The 23,688-nt window shown below is 36.7% G+C and overlaps 2 protein-coding genes and 1 long non-coding RNA gene across 10 annotated transcripts; 2 read left to right on the top strand and 1 right to left on the bottom strand.

Annotated features, from left to right (window-relative positions):
• Window positions 1-227: 227 nt before the first annotated feature.
• On the bottom strand, window positions 228-21,696 carry dom (domino helicase). 7 transcript variants are annotated; one of them, XM_034326268.2, is made up of 34 exons: window positions 20,330-20,484; window positions 18,945-19,153; window positions 18,149-18,851; window positions 17,738-17,866; window positions 16,680-16,999; window positions 16,270-16,596; window positions 15,823-16,033; window positions 15,532-15,746; window positions 15,315-15,449; window positions 15,148-15,238; window positions 14,721-14,929; window positions 14,548-14,649; window positions 13,987-14,302; window positions 13,734-13,908; window positions 13,472-13,658; window positions 13,088-13,224; window positions 12,820-13,006; window positions 12,421-12,739; window positions 12,265-12,345; window positions 11,723-11,980; window positions 11,137-11,450; window positions 10,763-11,055; window positions 10,311-10,683; window positions 10,039-10,235; window positions 9,846-9,960; window positions 9,437-9,769; window positions 9,111-9,332; window positions 3,982-4,017; window positions 3,726-3,894; window positions 3,167-3,651; window positions 2,799-3,083; window positions 1,551-2,720; window positions 829-1,133; window positions 228-761 (listed from the first exon to the last, which is right to left on the bottom strand). In XM_034326268.2, exons 2-34 carry the CDS (start codon window positions 19,140-19,142, stop codon window positions 749-751), a joined length of 8,610 nt encoding a protein of 2,869 aa, XP_034182159.2. In that variant the 5' UTR covers window positions 19,143-19,153; window positions 20,330-20,484; the 3' UTR covers window positions 228-748. The 7 variants fall into 7 exon arrangements, with proteins under 7 accessions (XP_034182159.2, XP_034182153.2, XP_034182152.2 ...); XM_034326262.2 differs by lacking the exons at window positions 228-761; window positions 829-1,133; window positions 1,551-2,720; ... (3 more) ...; window positions 3,982-4,017; window positions 20,330-20,484 and adding an exon at window positions 21,572-21,696 and having other exon boundaries at window positions 4,738-9,332; XM_034326261.2 differs by lacking the exons at window positions 228-761; window positions 829-1,133; window positions 1,551-2,720; ... (2 more) ...; window positions 3,726-3,894; window positions 3,982-4,017 and having other exon boundaries at window positions 4,738-9,332.
• Window positions 19,361-20,605, top strand: LOC117605228 (uncharacterized). 2 transcript variants are annotated; one of them, XR_013064953.1, is made up of 4 exons: window positions 19,361-19,399; window positions 19,813-20,017; window positions 20,244-20,360; window positions 20,470-20,605. It is a non-coding gene; the product is annotated as an uncharacterized LOC117605228 (long non-coding RNA). The 2 variants fall into 2 exon arrangements; XR_013064958.1 differs by having other exon boundaries at window positions 19,813-20,179.
• On the top strand, window positions 21,554-23,658 carry Rad51D (Rad51 recombinase D). The gene is made up of 5 exons (XM_034326296.2): window positions 21,554-21,691; window positions 22,208-22,426; window positions 22,538-22,650; window positions 22,718-22,928; window positions 23,025-23,658. Exons 2-5 carry the CDS (start codon window positions 22,283-22,285, stop codon window positions 23,511-23,513), a joined length of 957 nt encoding a protein of 318 aa, XP_034182187.1. The 5' UTR covers window positions 21,554-21,691; window positions 22,208-22,282; the 3' UTR covers window positions 23,514-23,658.
• The last annotated feature ends 30 nt before the right edge of the window (window positions 23,659-23,688 follow it).

Raw genomic sequence — 23,688 nt, 5'->3', positions numbered from 1 at the left:
CAACGCTCTCGTGGTTCGGCCCGCGCTAAAGGCGCGCTCTGATTGGCCAGTGTTTTTCGTTAATAATTTAAAAACGAAGCTTCAACCAACATTTTGGTAAAGGAAAATGTTGTTCAGAATCACCCCAGCAACCCCCATTTCCGGGAGATACCCTGTATATTAAAGTTGAAAGATAGATACACATCTATCGCATAAAGAAAATTGCACTGCACCTGACACAAGAAACCTATTTTGTCAGAATCCTCGATTAGGTACTAAAATGCAAAGCATTCGTTTCGAATGGGCTCCAGATTTGATGAAATTGAAATAATGAGCAGCGTCAATTTCATAATCGTCGTCGATGTTCCGAGTGTTTAAAACAAACAACGTCATAATAAAATTATAATAATACTACCCGAAATTCTCCGAAATGAATAATGCGTAACAATATTTTTAGTGAGTAATGATATATATACAAATTCGGCCAGCAAATTTTGAAAGAAAAACTACCACAGTAAAACCAAGATAATTCAATACTTATGCAATAATAATCACTTTTCCTGAATAAAATCGAAGTACAAAAGAAACTAGCATTGTCGCATGCGGGTGAAATAGTATTGATTTTTGCATAAATATTGCAGTTGTATTGTTTGAACCGAAATATGGTTACAACATCGAACTGATTGCGGTTAAATTACCTGCAATACCTTTTGGAATGTTGTCACTATTTTAAGAGGCCCCAAAATTGAACGATGATTTCCGTTTCCCTTTATTCAAACCACCTGAATTCGAAATAAAATTGTTCCTAATGCTAAATCGATCCGAGTGCGTCTTTTGAGATATATTTACTTTGGTTGAGCATCTGGTTGAGTTTGCTGTTGCTGTTGCGGTTGTTGTACTTGCTGAGGATGAACAGGATGAGTAATGGTTTGTAATCTGACTTGACTAGGTCCAGGACTGCCTCTCGCAGTCGTAACAACGGGTTTTCCTTGAGTAGGTGTAGCTTGTCGCAATTGAGCACTGCTTGCTGTCACAACTTGAATCGTTTGCTTCAAAGCAGCAGATACGACTGGAATTACTCGCGTTTGCAGGGGAGATTTTGCTAAGACAACCTGACCGGGCTGAGAAGAGACTGCTTGTCCTCCAGCGGAGACCTGAAATCATACATATATTGTTAGTATAAAGAAACAAGAATATTAATAATTTAGTGGAAAGCACTAAATTAAGGCGGCGCGATATAGCGGTGCTGATTAGCCATCAATGAGAACTATGCAGTTAGGGGATGGTCCCCTGAGCCACCACCTGCTGATTAGCGAAAAACTTCAAAGGGGGGACTTTGACCCCCGATTTCGGGTGGAAGGAGTGGTCCTAGAGGACTGAAAATTTGGACGTGTTTCCGGTTATCGACCCTTCTGCGTTCAATGGTCAAGGTTCCAAGTCGATACCTCTTACCGTTTAGCTGCTACGGAGCGGGATAGACAGACAGACATTCACAATTGCAATGGCGGTTGCGTCGCCAATAAAGAATACGAAATACATAAAAGATTGAAACGTATAATACACAAACATACGTGGGTAAATTGTTGCATTGCCGACGGTTGAACGTGTTTCATAACTTGTTGGATCTGCTGCACAGTCATAGTCGCAGGTAAAGATTTCTGTTGTACTATCAATTGAGTCTGTACACCAGTTTTACCAGCAACTTGCGTTAACTGGGCGACCTTTTGCGCTGGTAATTTCCTCTGTGTAATAATTTGAGGATGAATAGCAAGTTGACGTATTTGTTGAGACGTTGCTGTGCGTACACTGGCTACGTTCGCGGCTTTCACCAAGGTAGCAACTGGCGTACCACCGGCGGACGTTCCAGCCGGTTGCACTTGCAAACCAGCTTGGGCGAATATTTGAGCCGGAGTAAGCCCGGTTTGCGTAGGTACTTGTACCTGAGCCACAGCTTTCGCTTGTTGCTGCAAAGCCTGTCGTTTCAATAGAGCAGCCATTTCGGTTTCCGATACTGTACGCGCTACCGTCTGTTTCCCAACGGTTGTTTGCGCAACGGTACCAGCGGTTATACCCTGCTTCATCAGGGTGGCCCTTTGCTGCGCGGCAGCAGTTGAAACAGCCACCGATACTTTTTGACCGCTCACACCCTGAGCCTGCAGTACTTTCATATGCTGTTGCCGTAACAGTACTTGTTGCTGTCTATAATACTGCAACTGTGCGGCAGTTAGCGTTTTACTACCGGATGCCGTAGCTACGGTAACCCCAACGATACCCTTCTGCGTGGCCGAGGGAGAACTCTGCGCAGCGGATACCAAGCTCGCTGTCGCGATTCTTTGAGCAGCTTGAAGATTACCAACGCTGACAACGGTCGGTGCTGTTCGCGTCTCTTGCATGGTCAATGTTCCACCTGGTCGAGTTTTTACCGCCGACGTGGCAACCGTTGTTCCACACGTGGTAACATTCGTCATTGTTGTGACGGTTTTCATCGTTGTCAAACCAGTCGTCACGGTCGTGACGACTTGGGTCAACTGATGTACTTGAGGACTCGTGGTACTCGAAATATTTTGCTGTGATTGTTGTTGCTGTTGCAATTTTATTTGTTGCTGCTGCTGCTGTTGCTGAGCTTGTTGTTGCTGCTGCTGCTGCTGCTGTTGGGCTTGCTGCTGCTGCTGCTGCTGTTGCTGCTGTTGCTGCTGCAGCAGACGAGCAGCTACTTGTTGCTGTTGCTCAGCCGTTAAAACCTGAATAAAAAGATATATATAAATTTCTATGCATTTCATTATTTCGATAATTGAGACTTTACGTTTTATCATACTAACAGCGTGTTTATGTTTCTCCTTTGCGATCCTGTCGGCTCGTCGCGTCGCAACATCTATAGGTGCCAAAGGATTATCGTATTGTATGCCACATTCGGCTAAAACGGCAGCGTTAGTAGGATTCTTCATTAATGGATTAACGAGTAACGGTTTAACGGTAGGCGTTCTCTTATTGGAAACAGATTTAATCGTATCGAATCTTTGACAGCACATTAACGTGAACGAATGATTTTTATCCTGATTATACAACTGAGACGTTTTCATTGGCCTGTTTGTTTTACTTTGTTGCTAAAAGAAGACGATTAAACAACGATAATTTTTGTTTGTCAACATCTCTCTTCAAACGTACAATAAAAAATATCGCAATATACCTCGGATACTTGAGGCATCTTGTAAACGCCTTTCTGTTTCTTTTGCTTTTTCGGCGTTGTATCGTAAAGTAATTTTCCTTCTTCCCTCGGTACTATCACCGATTCATATCTGCTTCTACATTGCTTAGGAGACCTGTAGATCCGGGAAGTATTGTTCACTATGTCAGCAACTAAATCCCAATTCGGTGTATGACCAGGTGACAATATCATTAAATTCAATGGCAGTCCTTGGTATATTTGTATCGCTTGAAGAAGAGCCCAATCCTCGTGTATCATCCAGTCTAAAACATGCTCTTGGTCCGCGGAAGACTTGGACATGTGCGATGGTTTAATACCCGACAGTGGTATCGATGGACGAACTATACGATATTTATGTAACTTCATGTCGCGACGCATTTTCATAAGCGCCGGCGAAGGCCGATCGAACAAAGATCTCGGTGCGTAAACCGATTCCTCTTTGTGCCGCATTTTAACCGCTCGTCGTCCTATATAATAAAGGAAAATGAATTAGGGTACCATTCTTATGCAGAACCATTTAAACGAATACAAATACACTTACCATCGCGATCGCTAAGTCCAGCGTCGATTCTACTTCTCTTTTGTTCTTTTTTAATGTATATCGGAGGTAATTGAGCCTCTGACATGGGAGTATTTTCATAAAGGAATCCCAATGAATAGTCGATGTAAACATCGTTATCCGTTGTGGGAGGCGTTGGCGGACACCACATCTGATAATTTAACAAAATGTTATCTATCCAGCTTCTCAAAAGATTGACGAATAAGAAAGAATACATGAGTGATGTTTATATACCAACCGGCATCTGTTCCATATTGTCGTCCGACAACCATATCTGTAAGACATCAAATTACTACTATCAGATCTATTCAAGAATTACAAAAATAATAATCTTCTTCCAGAAGACTTAAAGAAAAATGTTCGCGAAGGAACGAGCGTCGTGTACACCGCAACCAAAATACATAAGTACGATTAATGAACGTGAAAATTTACAAATTGATGGTTTAATCTTGATAGAAATCTTCAGACATCTTCTGTTACAAGCAAAGAATGTTAATCCGAATATGAAACGGATCACCTTGGAGTGTCAAGGAAATGAATAGGAAGTGTTATACAAGGTGTCCCGGAAAGAGTGTTAGTCCTTTAAGGGAGTGGTAGCTGGGGTGATTCTGAACAACATTTTCCTTTGCGAAAATGTTGTTTGAAGCTTCGTTTTTGAATTATTAAGAAAAAACACTGGGCCAAACAGAGCGCGTATGGCGCGCGGGCTCTGATTGGTCCAGTGTTTTTCCTTAATAATTCAAAAACGAAGCTTCAAACAATATTTTCGCAAAGGAAAATGTTGTTCAGAATCACCCCAGCTACCACCCCCTTAAAGGACTAACACCTCTTTCTGGAACACCCTGTATACACTTTGCTCGTTCAAAGGCTCATTTTCCTATCGAAAAATCACGTTATTTTGATATCGTGTCGACATGAAATCTCGTACAAGACGCTCATTAATGTGCCTGCTTATACCTTGGCTGACTCCAAGTTTGGAATGGCAAAGGCAGTGTTTTGGTGCCATTTTTTTTTTTTTTTTAAATAACTATTGGAGCTTTCTACTGCATGCTATGAAATTTATGCTAAATTTACACAATTCTTTTCCTCTCTCTCTCTTTTTAAATTTAATGTGCGGTCATGATAGCCTTGCCACACCAAAACATCGCGAGAATGCAAGATCATCGCTTTTAATGATCCTCAATGTATATTATATAACCAAGCACACTGAGCAAAATTTGACACCAAAACGGAACTGAACCTTTGATCGAACAGACTTGGAAACCGCACCAAGAAATAAGATAACACATCGACTTCGTAGCAAGGAATATTTTGTTTATTTCCTTCCTCGGACTCACTCGATCATACAAAATACAGGCACGCAACTTAAATATTACAGTGGGACATACCATTAAACAAATAAACCTCTTAAAATCTAGCATGTAATCAGGTCGTCACCTTGCAAAGTTATATAATACAAGGCGTTACATGAGAGCAAAGTACGGCGCATTTACAGAAGAATTACGTTATTCTTTTTTTTTTTTCTTTTACTTCTGAATCGACTGTCTATTGTATTTCGTTTTATTCTGTTTTTTTTTTTTTGTTCTTTTATATACGATCACACCACAAAATCGTCGCGAAAAGCGACTAATCATTTGCAGGCGTTTACTAATCAACTAAGCTATAATGGTTTCATTTTTCTATCCCTATTATCATACACAGTCGGATCTCTTAAATCTTCCTTTTCCATTTGTTTTCATTTCTTTTTCTCTTTTTATCACCAAGTATAAATTACAAATGTCACTTCAGAGACATTTTCGAGAAAAACCTTTACAGGAGAGCAGAATTTACAATGCTAAAAAATATTACACGTGTGTACCCAGTACAACGAAAGAAACATCTCGCTTCCTTTTACTTTGTATGTGAATTATTTACAAGAATCGTGTGAAAAATTAAGAAAAAAAACAAAAAAAAAAAAAAAAATTTAATAGTAATTAATTAGAACTTGGATTATGCGCACGCTGCTCCAAGTAACAGTCCAAAATGTTTATGCGTGTCTGAATCGTGAGAAACATTTATACAAATACGCTGCTAAATGTTACAGCGATAAAGTTTTAGCGAGACTCAAGATATACTATTACTGCCGATCTTCTCCAATTGAGTGGTTTGCGAAGATGGAGGAGGAGGAGTAAGCTGAGAACGAACCGACTTCTTCAACGGAGGTATTTGCTCCTCTTTATCGTCTAACGTATCGTTCATCTGCGATTCGTTCGTCTTTATCAATGACTTCGCGTATGACGTTAAACGGGTTCGTTTGATCTTTCTCCTTAATCTTTTCGACCCATCGGACGAGTCGTAATTAGGATCATTGTCCAGATCAACTAAAGCTATCACCGCCGACTGTACAGGCAACGGAACCTTGTCCGTTTTAAGTTTCGAATTCAAAGGGGAGGACGTTACTTTGTTCACCGTAGACGATTTCCCTGTTTTATTGTTCGCGTTCGTGTAAGTACCTGCTACGTTGGAAAGTACGTTAGACGAGATACGATCACGGGTACCGTCTAATCCGGTACCGTGCCATCCGTCCAATTTACAGTTCGACGCCACGTCCGAGATCCTGAGGAGACAATTTTTCCCTGGCGAGTCGGACGTTGTTGAATTCGAATTAGAAGAATCGGCGTTTTTTTTACTACCCTTCGACTCGCTGGAATTACAATTCGATGATTTCGAATGAACGGAACCGGATGCTTTGCCGATGTGATTGCTTCTCGTGTCCAGAGTAAGAATAGCGACCACCTTCGCGGTTCTCTGCGGTTTCTCATTCGTGTCGTTCAAAGGTGGTAACTTTGATTCTTCCTGCTTCGTCATGCTATCCGAGGGAACGTCGTTCCCGTTCGAATCCGTGCTCGACGTTTCCATTTTCTCCGAGGTTGAAGATTCATCTTCGTGCGACTTCGAATCGGAAGACGAATCCGACTTCCTCGCGTGCTTCGAACCTCTGCCCGACGACGAATTGTTACCGCTCGATTTCCCTGAATTCAACGTGAAATTCAAGCCAGATCGAGTGACCCTCGACATTTGTTCGAAGGTAGGAACCGGCGTGTCTGGTCGCCGTTTTACCGTACTAGTATTTACACAGGCGGAGTCGCTGATCCTCTTTGATCTAGTTGAAACAGTAGAATCTTTCGAGTCCGACGTTGGTTTCATCGACGGTATCGATCTGCTTCTACGAAACAGAGCCGGATTCAAGAAACCGTTGTCCATGATTTTCGAGCTACGGGTCGTCGGTTTCTCGTACGACGACGTGTTTTGTTCTTCGTTTCTCACCGGTGAATTCACGCTGGTCATAGATCTCGTTGCTGGTCGCGGAGAGGATTTTAAACATTCAGGTAAAGGAGTATCCGGTCGTCTTCTTTGGATCGTTTTCGTTGGACTATGACTGTTCCTTGGCGGAGGAGGTGTTAAAGAACGTCCCGCGCTTGATCTCGTCACTCTGCTTGGCTCCGCCATAGGCCGAGGTGTGTCGGGCCTTCGAATAGGAGCTACCTTATTTATTTCCTTCCGATGAACAGTTGAATTCGATGGTTCGTTTTGTTTCGTGTCGGACGAATCGCTCGAATTCGACTGGCTTTCCGAATGTTTGCTCTCCGAACTTTCCACGCTCTGATTTAATTTCGCGCTTCTCGTTGTGATACCGTACGATATCGGGTCAGGTTTACGAAACTTATGCTTACTCTCCGTGTACGATTCAGATTCAGACGAGTTGTTTGATTTAGGTATATCCGAAGTAGAGTTATTGTCAGTGTTATCAGACGTAGTAGGCTGAGCTTTCTCCTCGTTCCGATTACGCGCAGGTTCTTCTAATTTAGTACATTTTTCATCTTTGTTACTAAACTCTTGACTAGAGTTTCTTTCTATCACAGAATTAATTATATTATCATTAACAGACTCGTTTTTTACATCTAAATTTGAATCACTTCTATCAGTTTCTTTCTTACTTGTTACTGTTGGTTCTACATCTATGCTTTCCTTTGTCTCGATACGATTATTCAATCTCCTGCTTTCTTTTTCACTAATTTCATTTTGGGATTCTACGGTTTTACTTTCTAGCGTTTTCGATTCTGCACCAGGAACAGACGGTTCCGCGTTTAATTGGTCGTTTGTTTCATCAACAAGGGATGAAGTATCAATTACAGGACTTTTACTTGAATTTTCTGTCACACATTCTTTGCTGGTTTCCTTTGTATCTTGAAGAATCATTTTATTCTTTACGGGAGCGGTCAGTGAATTTTCTGATATATTGATCTCTTCGTTTATCTCCAAAGTGATTGAATTGCTTAAAGATTTTGAATCAGAAATCGTTTTCAAAGTACCCGACAATTCTGCCGACGAATTAGAATTACCACCGCTCTGTGAATCCATATTGACGTCAGAGTTTTCAGAATCATCGTTGGAATTCATATCCTCTTCTGAGTTACTACACGGAACTGTTAATTTGTGTGTAGATCGTGTCGAAGATCCACTGGTGTCCGTTAGATCTTGCGTTACTTCACTACTATCATCTTTGACATCAGATTCTGAAGCTTGAAATCGTTCCGACGTGTCAGGTGAATTACACGAGCGAAAATGTGTTTCTGATTCTACAGAATCTAAGCACGTGATAGAATTAGATTCATCCGTGGTAACAGTTTTAGTAAATTTTATCGTTGACGAAGACGTTGAATTGGTATAATGATTCGTGATAGTTTTATAATTACCAACACTGTCGCGTGTCTCTTTAACAGGCGAAGTTTTGTTACTTTCGTTATTAATGCAATTTAAATCGGTACTCTGTTCTTCGTCAAATTTATTCGAGGCATTCGTATTGTTTAATTTTTTCGGACTCGAAACAGGTGGTAAAGGCAAAACAAAACTTTCTTCCGCTTTCATTCTCATTTCAAGCTCGCGCTGCTTACGCAGATTACTGGCCCGACCTCGACACTTCGGTTTTATGCCTGGTAGAATAGGACTGACGTCTAAAGTCCACAGATTAATTTTAACGTTTCCTCTGGATCTCGTTCGCGGACTATTCAAATCAAAATGATTTTGACTAAACGATTTATTAGAACGATTTTTACGTTTCGGATACCCCCCTTTCTCGGAATCATTCTGATCATTTGCCTCCTCCTCCTCCTCCTCGTCTTCGTCCCCTTGACTCTGACTTTCAGTGTGACTTGATTCCTCGTCAAGGCTATCCTCTACCACGTCTTCCTGCGATTCTGACTCTGATTCTGTAGTAGTTTCAGTTTCGCTTTCCGACTCTTGAGTAGTTTTATTATTTTTACGCGAATTTCTCCTCCTAACTGGTTTCTTACTCACTAATTTCTTAGAATTACTAGCACTATTAACCTGATTTTGCGCATCCTCGCGTCCAAACGTTAAGGGCTTCTCATCGTCGTCAGCCAACCGCATTCGTCTTTCTTCCTCCTCGCGTAATGCTCGTAACCGATCTAACTCCCACTCTTTTTTTTGTTGTTCCAATTCGCGTTCAGCTGCAGCGAGTTGCGCCGCAGAAAATGCCCCCTCTGATTCTTCCACGAATTTCATCGCGTAACGTTCTATAGGTGTCAGCTGAGTATATAGAAGAAAAAAAAAGAAAAAATAATTTTGAATCAAGGCCTTACGAGAAGTTATAATTGAAGAAACTTTCCATCGCGTAGAAAAAGACGTCTTACCTGAGATACTAAATTTTGTACTTCAAGTTCAGCTTTGCTGACTTGCATGTCATCTTTTTCTGCATCGTCTAATGGTATATTCTCATCGAATTCTGCCAAATCCGCGACAGCTTCCGCTTTCGCGGTCTTTGCAGCCTGGACATCAAGGTCTTCTTCAGCAGCAGCGAGAGCGCTTTCAAGCGCACCCATTGCCACTTTATCGTCCACGAGCTGACCTTGATTGTCCTTTTGCAAATATTTTTCTCGATCTTTATTTTGTTCCAATACTTCGGCCATTCGTGCCGTTGCATCGTTTTCAGATTGATCGATATTAAATAGATCTTGAATGGTAGACTGTGAAAATGATTGTAAATATTATAGGATACATCGTGAAGAATACGCTTCCTTGTTTCGCTTCTGTGATACTTACGCTCTTGAAGTAAGCAGTTGTAAAGTTTCCACCCTCGATAGCCAAATCTCCAAGCAATCTCTTCTGATTGGCCTTTTTCAGAATGTTTTCTTCAACAGTCTTTTCACTTACTAATCTGTAATTAAAGAAGAAATATATATATATATATACCTGAAATCATAAAAACATGTGTCTATTGTATTTCTTTATTTACCTGTAAATATGTACATCCCGTGTTTGACCTATTCTATGACATCTGTCTTGTGCTTGGGCATCCATCGTAGGATTCCAATCACTATCATAAAATATAACAGTATCTGCTCCTGTAAGATTCACACCCACACCTCCGGATCTCGTTGATAAAATGAAACAAAATATTCGCTTATCTCCGTTAAATCTTTCCATCAAGACCTGTATTATTTCAATAAAACATGTTAGGAAAAAGAGAAAGATAATATTAATTGTTAAGTGATAATTACACATTACCTGTCTTTGATCTACCCTAGTAGTACCATCCAAACGCAAATATATGTGACCGTGGAAATTAAGAAAAGCTTCTAATACGTCCAACATTCTCGTCATTTGTGTAAAAATTAAGACTCTATGGTTCTCGGTTTTAAGCTTCCTAAGAAGTTGATCTAAAGATTGCAACTTGCCACAGTCGTACTGTATCAATCTGGGATCAGGAAATTGCGTCATCATTGCACTAGCTACTGGATGGAACAATGCCAATTTCGGTGATAGTTGACGTTGCAATTCCATTTGCATACGACGCTGAGCGTACAACTTGTGTGGAGGAGGATGAGAAACATGAAAACGTGGAGGAGGTGCGCATACAGCAGGAACATGAACAACGAACCTAAAACGAAACAATTATATTGCAATAAATGATATTGATTATGAAACGCAAGTTTTCGAATTTTTGTTAATGGACGAACCTTTCGAAAATTTCTTTAAGCTCCTCGACAATTTGTTCCGTGCTCTTGATTGCTTCCGCAAGTGCTTCTGTACGAGAAAAAAACTGTTTTCGCGTACGTACATTATCTTCAGCAGTCGCGCAATGAACCCAACCATTGTGCCATCGACACGCTGTTGATGGTTTTCCAATTCGTAATGCCATAAACAAATCTTCACCATAGAGAGGACACGCGGCACATCTCTTTTCATTAATGTTTGCAAGAAGCCGAAGTTTAGCTTGCCGTCTTTGTTTCCTTTCTTCCTCCAATTGTGGCTACAGAAAGATATTATAGAAACTAATACATTTATATAACGCTAAGTCAAATTTCAACTAAAGTCTAGTTGAAATAATTACCAAATAGAATTCAGATTTTGGACGTTCTTTTGTTTGTGCCTTTTCTGATTCTTTTTGTGCGTGTCTAGTAACAATACCACAACGGATTGATTGTTGCTGAGATTGTCCATTGCCAGTTGGAGAAGACTGTGTTTGAGAGGCAGTAACATTAAGCGGTGGCACCCTCATTACGGGTCGCCCACTGGTACCACTCGTGGTTGTTACTACTCCTCCTATAACTTTGTTCACCGTAGTTGCCGAGGTAGATAGGCCCATCAAAGATTTAGATAAAACTGTTAAGCGTTGTCCGCTTGGTGTCATTACTGGAAATGAGACTGTAAGTAAAAGAGGATTATATATTTATTGTAATAATTGAAAAATGTTTGATAAATTATTTACTTGACAAGTTAGGGTTTAGGATTGTAGCACAAAACTGTCCATAAACATAGAAAATTATTTTTTTATAAACATGCATCATGGATTATTTCTGAACAACCATTCGTTTAAAGTGCATACAAATGATATGAAAAAGGAAATTCATGGACCAGAAATGTTTAATATGGATAATAAATGAAGTCAGTGGGATATGAGCACTCTTAGGACAAACCTGTGTTAGTGTTTTGCTGATTTGATGTCAGAATGATATGTCTACCGGTAGATGTTTGAACCAGCTGTGCAAAACTAGGCACTGCTATTCTTTGGACGGAATCACCTTGTTTAACTGTAACTGTCTGCGTGGCTAGTCGTTGCAGTCCATCTCTAATATTTGCATTCCCTACTGTAATCCTCTGTGCATTCGTTGCTGCTGTAGTTGGTGTCACTGTTGTACTTTGCGGGTTATGTGCTAGTGTTCCAACAGGGATTGCTATTTTTCGAAGCAAACACAACAAATGTTTTACACAAACAGTGATTTACAAATGTTAGATTATAATTAAATGTAAGTTTTGTTAATGTGCTCTCGGTTCTAGAATGCTTATAACATGGTAAAAACTATAAACAGGCTGGCCCGAGACCAATTTGTTTTAGCACCACTGCAAAAATGATTACACAGCGACGATATTGAGTGCAACCACTGATCAATGATGCACAGGAACCCAGATTTGAGGAAAGTAAATATATGTTAAAACATGTAAGATGAGAATTAAATACCTTTTACGCTACCCTGATGTTGGACCAATTGCACAGAATATCCTTGTAATTGTTGGCCTCCTTGTACCCTTAAAGTAACGCCTGCAAATTTGTAAAATCAAACAAAATTAATTGGAAGAAAGATTGTGAATACCACCATTTCAAAGACAATCTTACCTTGTCCTGGAGTACTTTGATTATTTGCCGTTTTAATTAAAGGGGATGTTCCAACCCTTGGAGTAGGCAATATTCCAGCTAAATTCTTTATCTTCGTTTGAGTCTGTTGAGGAGTGGGTGATTGCTTAACTTGATTGGATAATCTAACATTAATTTTAATTTTTCCCGGTGGACATCTCGGCGGTGGGTCTGGTTGGCTGTCTACTTCTTCTATAAGTTTTCGCGGAGTTTGCAATCGTTTAACTCTATGTGCCGCAAATGCAGTAAGAGTCAGCTCCAAATCACATAATAAAAAATTAATACTAGCTAAATCAATATGCTGCAACAAATGAATACATTATTTTGTTAGATCATTTTGAAAATTTCAATTGTTTAAAATTGGAAAATAATTAAACGAACCTTAAATGGATCATAATCAAGAGCACTCCATACTAAGGAAGCTGTAACATATTCAATAGCTTCCATTTGAAATGGTGACACGGTAGGTCTCACTTCAAATAAGTTTGGATGATTGCATACTTTCCTCAATTGCATTAATACATTAATGACACTTAATAAATTACCACTAGCCAGAGTCTCCTTTGTTCTTTAAAAGAATAACAATTATCGTTAGCACTATAAAAACAAAAACCACTAAAATTATAATATAAGAACGTTTAACGCTTACTTTGCCCTCGACATGAAATCATCGTACAAATACCGCTGCCGTTTTGACAGGCGGCACATAACCACGTGTTCGTACTTTTTGGGTAATTGCTTTTCTACTTCCGTTTTCAACCTCCGTAATAAAAAAGGCCGTAAAACCTGCAAGTAACACGATGGTTGTAGAATAAAAAGTTTGAAAAAGCTATGTAATTTTTGTAATAAAAATTGTTCCTCACGACAGGATTCGTATGTCATATTAATTCTGACACGCGAGTTTTAAGAGAGAAATACTTTAATATCTCGCTATTTATATATAAAACAGACAAGTGACACATTGTCGCGTATCTGGGTCGGTAGCGAATTATATACATGAGCATATAAATATGAAAATGAACTACCTACAGACCTTATGCAGTCGACGAATAATATTTTCATTATATTCACTGTTTCCTTCGATCATTCCAGTAACGGGATTACTAAACCATTCTTTAAATTCTCTGTGCGACTGGAATACATTTGGCATCAAAAAATGCATTAAAGACCACAGTTCCATCAAATTATTTTGAAGAGGTGTACCGGTAAGCAATAATCGCCTATAATAGAAAAATTTCATATAGGACGATAATTAATAAATATATCGCTTTATACGTAAGGTTACAAGTACTTACCGTTGCGTTTGAAAATTTAACAATAACTGCCATCTCTGTGATTTAAAATTTTTAATGTTTTGAGCTTCATCCAATATAAGATACTTCCACTTTTTTCTTCTAAAGCTTTGATGATCTTGTATAACCAGCTTATACGATGTTACACATATATGAAAAGCATTAGGTTTTGTCCAACCTAGAGTAAAACAATAACGTATTATCAACACCGTTATTTTTCCCTACGCTTATTTAAGAAAAGAAAATAAATTAGTACCCGTCCTTTTCTGTTTTCTTTCTTTTTGTGTTCCGTAATAAGTCAAAATCTTAAAACCGGGACACCATTTTTTACATTCCATTTCCCAATTAAGCATTACTGATGTTGGTACTATTATAAGGTGTGGGCCCCAATTGCCTTTTTCACACGCCAAATGTGCAAGTAAAGCAATAGTTTGTATCGTTTTACCCAAACCCATTTCATCTGCCAAAATACCATTTAATTTTCTCTCATACATGGTAACAAGCCAATCCAATCCTATATGTTGATATTCTCGAAGAGAATGCTTTAAAAGGAATGGAATTTTGGTGACAACCTAAAATTATAATCAGTTTTATATTAGATATTGTTAATAAATAACTTTACTTCTGACTTAAATAATTTATTAAAAAATTGTCGTGATAATTTTCCAAAATAAATCAAAATAATTTATTTGTCTAGAAATATCACTTATATTCTGGCCTTTCGAAATGATAATGTGCCAATTATTAGCACACTATCTTGGATGAAAGGCTGAATTCTTAATACAAAACACATTAAGACATAATTAAAGAAACGTACACTGGTAGTAAGTAAAGTATTTCCTTTGGGTTGAATACTTTCTGCCAATGCTGCTACATTATCCATTTCGTCATTAGCATCCGAGTGATCCATTTCTGCAGTCTACAAAAATGACCGATATATTAAAATCCTTGGAAGCCCGGGACACGGTTATTTTCCCTGGAGAAGCCTACTTTGCTTGATACCTTGTCACTCGAAGATTTCTCCATGGATATATCTTCTAACAAAGATTTCAGTCCAATATCGGCGTCGTTATCACTTTGCGTTTGAGACGCCGGTTCTTCAACTTCATTATCGCTTTCTTCACTTTCAGTTTCATTACTAGTAGATTCTTCTTCGTTCTCTTGACTTTCTTCTTCTTTGATGCTTTCTTTATCTGATTCTAAATGACCAAAAATGCATTCATTATTTTACGATGAACTTTTATGTTGGTTAAAAAATTATGAACATTTTAAATTTTCAGACAAATGCCTCAAGTTACATCAAAAAATAGGAATCAAGAATGAGAACCATTACTTGACTACCGTCAGGAAACGGTAGATATATCATCACCAGTATATAAACATCATATGACGAAAATAATATTCACGTATTATGTACCTTGAACAGATTCTTGTTCAACATCCATTGGAACATCAGACACATTACCATATTTCGCCATAAGTTCGTCAATGGACATTTCGTTTTCAGCCTAAAAAAAATTAACTATGCATATAAAAAATTCATTACTATTTTTAGAAGGTTTACACAAAAGAACGTGTACATACTTTGAGATCATCCAGTTCCTGCTTATAATCGGTATTTTCTTCCAACTTTTCTTGTTCCATAATAGTTTCCTCTTCATCGGAGGATTCGTCAGATGCCGCAACAAAATCTGTATCTCCGTCTGCTTTCTCATTTTCCTATCGAAAATTCAATTATTAATACTAAATATGTAATAGGTAATGTAAAGTCGAAATTTATGTAAAACCGTTGCAAACATACTTCTGCAACTTCTTTTGAAGTGGGTGACATGCTTTTACTTCTATCTTCTAAGTAATCTGGCGGCAATTCTTTTAAGAGATCTTCTAATGGTATTTCTGACTCTTTCTTTAATAACTCAACCTCTTCTTTATGATTTGTTACAGACTTTAACTCTTCTTCTGCTTTAGCTATAGTTTCTTCATCGTCATCCGAACTTTGATTTGGTTGGAAATCCTCTGCATTGAAAAAACGAGTATCGTGTGTAACAGCTACTGGGAGAATAGTATAAATCGGTCACAATTGATAACATACCATCGGAATGAGATTTACCAGGTGGAACTGGCGAAGAAATCCTTGAACTATTCATAGAAGCTGGTATACTTTGAGGCCCGTCAGTTTTGTTAAGTCCTTCTGTTAACCAGGTTGAATACTTCTCTGTTTGACCAACAATGAAATTTAAATGTTGATCTAACGCTTGTTTTCTTTTTTCTTCGAGCCTCGTTTGCTGTTTGTATTCGACCAACTTGAAAGAGAAAAGAAAATTAGTAACTCTTACGGGTCGGCATTGTAAGAGCTATAAAAATAAGTGTCCTGCATCATTCCTTTGATTGTACTTCAGTATTCCATACAACCATACACGTCAGCAGACTTTGCTGTTCCCACGCCGAGCACACATTTTCAATCGGAATACATTGAAACTGACGGCTTAATGGTGTGGGGTAAAAACTACTACGATTCACGAATTTTTCAACAACTTACTTTTTCTACATTCGCCCAAAATGTTTTGATTTCTTTAGCGATAAAACTAGCGATCTTCTTTAACCTAAGCTCTTGTGATTTCTCAGCTTTTTGTGCTTGAATTGCTTTCTCTTGGAAATATTTCTGTACCATACGGGCACACTTCTTCGCTGCCGCTTTTTTCCACTTTCTTTCTTGAGCAAAGTCAGCAGCTAACCAAACCATTTCCTCCAATAAATAGTCCCAATGAGCTTTTGTACGAGGTGGTTCTTGTACTTTAGGCAACCTTCTTTCCGACCATAATCCTTCACGTTGTAATTCAGCAATTCTTTGCATAACATATGCCTCCTGTAGATGTTTTAGTAAATTAATATAAATACTTAAATACCCATCCAGAACGGCTAGGTTGCTGTCCCCAAAAAATACTTTACCTGCTTTGCCTTTTCTACAATTTGTTCCTGGTTATTTGTGATATCACACGGTGAAATTGCATTAGAACCAGAAAACTTAACAACTTTAATTACAGGCTGAGAACTAGTAGTAGTAGGTGGAGTGGACGTTTTAGTAACAGCAGTAGCGGTAACCGTGGTAGTAACAGAAGTAGTAGCTGTAGTAGTCCCAGTAACAGACAGACTGGGTGTAGTCGTGGTAGTAATAGTTGTAACAGATGTAGTTATTACAGGTTTATCAGTCACAGGACTTGTTGCCGTTGTTACAGATTTTGGCGAACTTGGAACTATTGGTGCATTGCCTGTAATAATGAAATCATGATTTAATATGTAAATAAATATTTTCAAATAAAATAACTAAGTGTGTATACATATAAATGTATCAACAGCTCCTTTGGATTGTAAAGATTATTACTTAACAACCTTATGATAGCTGTAGAGTTTATATCCCCACAAAGAGTGGACCGTTTCAAACATGTAAGGTTTGAATCGGCCGTCTTACTGTGGGATTAGATGAACAAATATTCCACTATATTAAATGAGGATATAATTAAATACATAAACGGGTAAAATGGGATGTATAGCAAGCAACGAATTTATTGGAGGAACAATCATTGTGAGAATGATTCAGGGGATTCCATGATTACAACAGAATGAAGTGCTAATTATGAACGGAATGTGCTTCACTATATTTTATTAAAATAAAGATGACTACTCCCAGTATTTTAGAAACTAACATGCATCAGTGATTATTAGAAGTGACCACCATATTCGGTTAAATTTGTAACAAATGTTCCTAATAATAGTGCAAGATAGCATGTAATGCAATTACTCGATTAAAGAAAACTGCATTATTATATTAAATGCTCATACCTATTCAAGCTTAATCATTTCTCAACACAAAATGCATTAAATAAAGAACTGTATCCAAGTGTGATCGAATAATTTTTTTAATTAATTTCACAAGATCTAGTGAGAATCGTTTACGGAAACAAAAGTTAATGAATCTAAACATCGAATGATAAGCCTGCGGTAATCACCTATAATGAGCGTGGGTGCTAGAGTAGAAGTAGGTGGAGGGTGAACGGTGACTGGTGAAGATTGAATTGCTGCTCTGAAGGCAAACACCATGCCATGGCGGCCCCCTTGAGGCCTGCCTGGTACATGTCCTATTATGCAAAGTAATTATTTCATGATATAAAATGTATCCTAAAATTGTTTGTATCTTCACACTGTCAGGCATGTATCAAAATTTATATTTTTGCAACAAATTTTGATATATTCTGTAGCTTTCAATAAAAATAAAAATGGTGTGCCTCCTCTTATTTTAGGAACAATCATTAGTAGTAAGTACAAAATGATGTAGACAGTTTTATTAGGATAACTGTTTATTAAAATAATTTACTCCATCAAATAAATCACAGACATGTAAATGCTAATAACTTGCTTACCTTGTTGATTAAGTTGGGCAACTGCTGCAGGTAATGTCGTAGATACCGCAACTGGAGCAACACCCATAGCAGAGATTTTTACTTCTGTACACTGATTCACAGGAACTATTGTAGAAACAGTTGTTGTCACAGTTGGTGTTAATGGAATTTCTGATACTGGTGGCAGTGGCACTGTTAAATCCTCGTCATCGTCGTCTGGATCTAATCTATGTTGTCGTAAAAAATGCAAATATTGAGGTGTCGGAGGTCTCTTCCTCCACGTTTGAAAGTCCATCATATTGCCTCCAGCATGAAGAAAGAATAACTCTGACGCATTTTCCGCATATTTCTCCCTTATTGCACGCATTCTTTTCATTTTGTGTTCCATTATTCTTCTTCTATAACCCATTGCATCATCAGCAATCATAGTAGGTTTCTCAGTAGAATCTGTTAACTTCAATTTCTTCCTTGCAGGTGGTGATTGCATGGAAGTTTGAGAGGTTGGTGTAACAAACATGTTTCCAATAGAAGTTCTTACAAGTTTTGGAGATGTTGCTAAAACAACTTTAGGTGAATTCTGGCGGGTAGGAGATGGTAGAGATGAACTGCTTGCACCTGCAACCCCCACAGTACTAGCACGTGGAGGTGTGCCACTAATATTAACAATTCTTGTAACACCAACTTGTTGAATATTTGAATTGGTTGTTGCATTACTTGATATAACCTGCAATCATTAAAAACATATAAATGGTTAATACACATGTACCATGTATCAGACTTATAAGAATTGAGGTACTTTAAATAAATGAATATGTACCTGTGTAAGACCAGGAACTTGTGAAGTAATAACAAATTGTTGCCCAGAACCAGTGGTAAGGACGTTAAGTCCTTGAGCAGTAGCAAGAACTTGTTGCAAATTAACAGCTTGCTGTGGCGCACCTCCATTGTTTCCCCCATTATTTCCTCCACCCCCATTAAGGGGTGGCAAAATAGGTGCAGTCTGCTTATCACTCATTACACATTACACTGAAACAACAAATGTAAAATTCTTCAAAAATTAAACATAAATATTTTGGGAAAAAAGATTATCTATGGTGTATGGTACTATACGCATACTGTATAGTATTATATTAATTCTTCTTATTATAACTATATATAACAACAACAAAAATGTGTACATTAGATCATTTAATCTTATCTGTTACAACTACATTACATATAAATAAGAATTGGTAACAACACTGCACAAACATACACAAATATTTGTCACACGTAAGTTCAACATTTTTTGTAAATTATCTTAATAACAACATAAATAATATCTAAATAAATATTACGTTGTTTTATAATAAATTTATTAATCAAATTTTATTTTAAATTTGTGCAGTATGTCCATGTTCAAGCTATTTAAGTAACTAAATAAATGAAGTATGAAAGATACAAATACAATAACTTTAATTTATTAACCATACAAATTTATATTAAAAACAGTACATTATTTGATAATGATATAATTCCTTTAGAATAAAAAAACAAACGTTTAAAGGCGTTAATTAAAAAAAAAAACATGTACAAGAAACAACAAACTACAAGTTCACTGATTACTAACAATATTTTATTTTACAATTATTGAAGATATGTAAGCAATTTATCACAGAATTTTAATATAAATGTATACATTTCAGCCTTCTTTTAAATAGGGTAACTCCAATAAGTCAAAATGAGGACGTTAATTGATTTGTAAAAAAAGCGCCGAAATCAAAATTTCTCCGTTGATCCAACTGATACACCACATTGGAATTTGTAAAACATGCGTATTGCGCAGAAGAGAAAATACCTTCGAAATTCAACACTATGAACAAAAAGAATATGTCCGCAATCAACTAAATGGTAAAATAAACGATGTCATTTAGAATAACAAAAGATTGTAACGAATACTCAAACTTCGATATCAAGCGTTCAGGGCGTTTAAGTTTTCTTATTAGAAAAATGTTAATTTATCTTAACGGAATAACAATAACCGTTGTGCCAATCTATCAGTTAAGCTTTTTGGTAATAAAAACAACTTTTTTGATGTTATAAACCATACGGTTTCGTAAAAAAAAATATTTTTCAGAATTGCGTCAGTGGAGCCTCGCGGCGATACAAAGGAAATTTTTCGCCCGCCATGTTGGCGTTGGTCTGATAGGAGGGCGGACTTACCATAATGTAATCACAAAATTCTGCAACGTAGGTGAGCCATCCACGAAAATAATTGTTACACCCGTGATCGACGAGCATTAAATTGTAATTAGGTACCTCACGTAATGTATAGTGCATGAGCTATATCTAATATTTTACAGAACATTTTCTCTCGACTCGCTCAAGGACGCACACACTTCTAAACATGGCGACGGCTCCCGACAAATTTCGACCGCGACCAGACCGAGAGCTGCTTGCTGCTTCACGTTTACACAAGCCACAGAGAGATGTCGCTCCAACTAAATGCTGAATCTGCGATTGGTTGGAAGCAACCGGATACTTGGCAACGTGGCAGTGTGAAATGTTCCTGATTGGTTACTGGTAAAAATATTAAAAGGACTCCTTTTCCGACTAACAGATCAAATCAGCAACTATTATTTTTGGATGTAAAATGTACATTCTATGAAACTTACTGTGTTGGAAATTATTGTATCTATTAAAATTACTAATAAATAATACACTTTAAGAGATGTAGTTAATTTATGAGATTTAGTTTTGTAAAAACTAGAAAAGCAGTTTAATTTGTTTGCTTCAAAAACAACTTAAGCATCTATCACAGAAATACACGTTTTTTACAAAATCTTAACCAGCAGAGTTCGAATTACTTTAAAGTAATAAAGTATTACGATCCCTTGCTAAAAATCGTATACGAATCAGACAAATATGGGCATACCTTACAGGCAGGATTACATCACTTTACATTCCTAGAACCGTACATAAAATACTGATCCGAATGTTCCAATTCAATTTACAAAGCAAACAAACTGATATCACGAAATTATATATCTTCTTCAATATTTAATCTTCAGCTTACAATATAATACATGTCTCGTTTATCAGATTATGTGTATTAACAATGCATACCTTGTTCCTCTCAATTTTATAATTATTTTATTTACTACTTATAACACAAGATTTTCATTCTAAAAATTGCAGTACCAGAAATTTATAAATTTAAGTGATCAATTTCATGAATGAAATATTTAAAAATATTATTTATAAAATAAATTTAGTAAAAAAATAAAATACTGTTTCAATCGTGACCAAATTTCATAGTTAGCGCAACATGGTTGTCGGGTTATACATGGAACACGCCACGTGCTAAGTTACATGCGACCATTACACGATGGCGATTACAGGACACCATTTGTATCATGAAAATGAATAAAATGAAAAGTGGAAATAGAAGATTTTTTCACTTACTTTTTCGTTGAGCTTTATTGGCAGTTTTTATCTTAATTTATGTGTGTCTTTTCTAACCAAATTCGAAGGAACAAGTATCCAGGTGTCGAACACATGCGCGAAGACTTCTCACGAGACAACGTATGCTAAACACATTTTTAAACGTAATGACAAAATCTCGATAGATTTTCACAGAAAGAATCATGATCAAATATACAATAAATGACGAATGAATCAACAACTAACAAATGAAAATTAATATACTCGGATCTATAACGCGTTGTTCTAATTCTACTTGATTATTCTATACTTAACGAAGTACCCGCGTGTGATACGTACAATCGTAAGAATGACGCCGAGGTCATTTCGATACTCAGCGCATCATCTTTTGGGTACCACTGTTACATTTACATTGATCTACGTAGTATACCCAATAATAATTTAAATTTCTAGCTGAAACAAATGATCAACGATAAATGTTCAATTAATCTATTGTTAGAATAATCAAGCATTTTAATACGCATGTATTAAAACCAAATTACATTTCTCATGATAATTAAGCACGCATTCAAGCAAAATTAATGCATGTAAAAATTATAATTTTCCGGAAGCTTCTGTTATTTTGGTTCTGTATTTGATTAATTTTTAATATAATAGGTATAAAAACTATAGGGATTATGGTATAATACATGTAACTTGTAAATACTGATTCAAGAATCTATAATCTCGAACATGACGGAATTAAGTTCAAATGTAGATTCGAAATTATCAAGCTCTGTAATACAACAATTACAGCGGAAACATATTTGTACTGTTATGCAATTTATAGATGAAGATTCTGAAAAATTAGTAACGTGTACAGGATTTCCGCTGAAGGTATAAATATGAGTTTCTTGAAAGAAGATATTATAAATGCGTATTTTGAAATGAAACTTATTATTATAAAAATAATTCAATAAAATGTTAACTTTAAGGTTAAATTTTCAGGATATACTTGAAATCAAGAGAAATATATTACAAAAATATGGAGGTACAGTAAAAAGTGCCTTTGACTTGTTCAAAATTGAACAAAATAATATAATTTCAACCAATGTATCAAGGTATATGATTAAAAAAACATTTAGTTAAATGCTACTTGTAAAATTAATCATTAATTTAGTTGATTAGTTTAGATAATTTATTAAAAGGTGGATTATATCCTGGTCAAATATATGAAATATGTGGTATATCCTCGAGTGGAAAAACCCAGTTATGTTTAACAATTGCAAGTAATATTGCACTTGAGCCTAATAATATTGTAAGGTACATTGATACAAAGAGGGATTTTTCTGGTTCAAGAATAGAACAAATATTGTTAAAAAGGAATTATAATAAACAGGTACTATCATGTGTATATATCTATGTATAAAATATTATATGTGTACAGTGAAACATTTGATTTGAATAATCAGCATGGTATTTGCTTCAACCTTAGGTTAGGGATGAAGTTATGAACCGCATCAAAGTATGTTGCATATACAAATTAAGTCAATTGTTAAAAATTTTACGGTTGTTAACAATCGCTTTAAAAGAAGAAAAAGCAGAATATCGAACAAGGATTATAATTATTGATTCATTGCCAGGAATAATTTTCAAGTTTTCTAAAAGTAATGAAACAACAATTGCACTGAATCATGTAGCAAATATGTGCCATTTCATTGCTAATGAATTTCATTTATCAATTATTACTGTCAATGTGATTACTCAATGGAATTATGAGGTAGGGTCAACCAGTACAGATTCAGGTGGAAATTGCAATGAAGTGACTCCAGCATTAGGAAAGTATTGGTCGCACGTTCCTAATACAAGACTGTTGATAGAGAAAATTGGATTTGAAGGTAGAAAAATTTCTGTATGGAAAAGTTTTCAACTGGAACCAAATCTATCGTGCATTCTAACTATAAATGATAGTGGTATTTTATGATCTTGAATACACCATGTCTGGAATGTATTTGTATTCTTATCTAGATGTTAAAGTACATTTTATATATAATAATTAATTGTAAAAATATTTGTTTTTTGTTAGCAAGTATTTTACAGAATTCTAAATAACTCTTCAATTGTGCAAAGATTATACAATTTTGATTTAACATTACTCA

This window comes from Osmia lignaria, chromosome 3 (genome assembly GCF_051020975.1).
Source record: "Osmia lignaria lignaria isolate PbOS001 chromosome 3, iyOsmLign1, whole genome shotgun sequence".
Taxonomy (NCBI): domain Eukaryota; kingdom Metazoa; phylum Arthropoda; class Insecta; order Hymenoptera; family Megachilidae; genus Osmia; species Osmia lignaria.
The sequence above is the reverse complement of the archived record's forward strand: the minus strand, read 5'-3'. Positions and strand labels throughout refer to the sequence as shown.

Coding starts and splice junctions, on each gene's coding strand:
- dom (XM_034326262.2), bottom strand. CDS start 19,142: ATGAGTGATAAGCAGACTGCACCTATTTTGCCACCCCTTAATGGGGGT. Junction 16,597..16,679: donor TTGTAGAAAAGGCAAAGCAG/GTAAAGTATTTT, acceptor AAACATCTACAG/GAGGCATATGTTATGCAAAG. Junction 9,770..9,845: donor CAACTGCTTACTTCAAGAGC/GTAAGTATCACA, acceptor TCATTTTCACAG/TCTACCATTCAAGATCTATT.
- Rad51D (XM_034326296.2), top strand. CDS start 22,283: ATGACGGAATTAAGTTCAAATGTAGATTCGAAATTATCAAGCTCTGTA. Junction 22,427..22,537: donor GTACAGGATTTCCGCTGAAG/GTATAAATATGA, acceptor TTAAATTTTCAG/GATATACTTGAAATCAAGAG. Junction 22,651..22,717: donor ATTTCAACCAATGTATCAAG/GTATATGATTAA, acceptor TTAGTTGATTAG/TTTAGATAATTTATTAAAAG.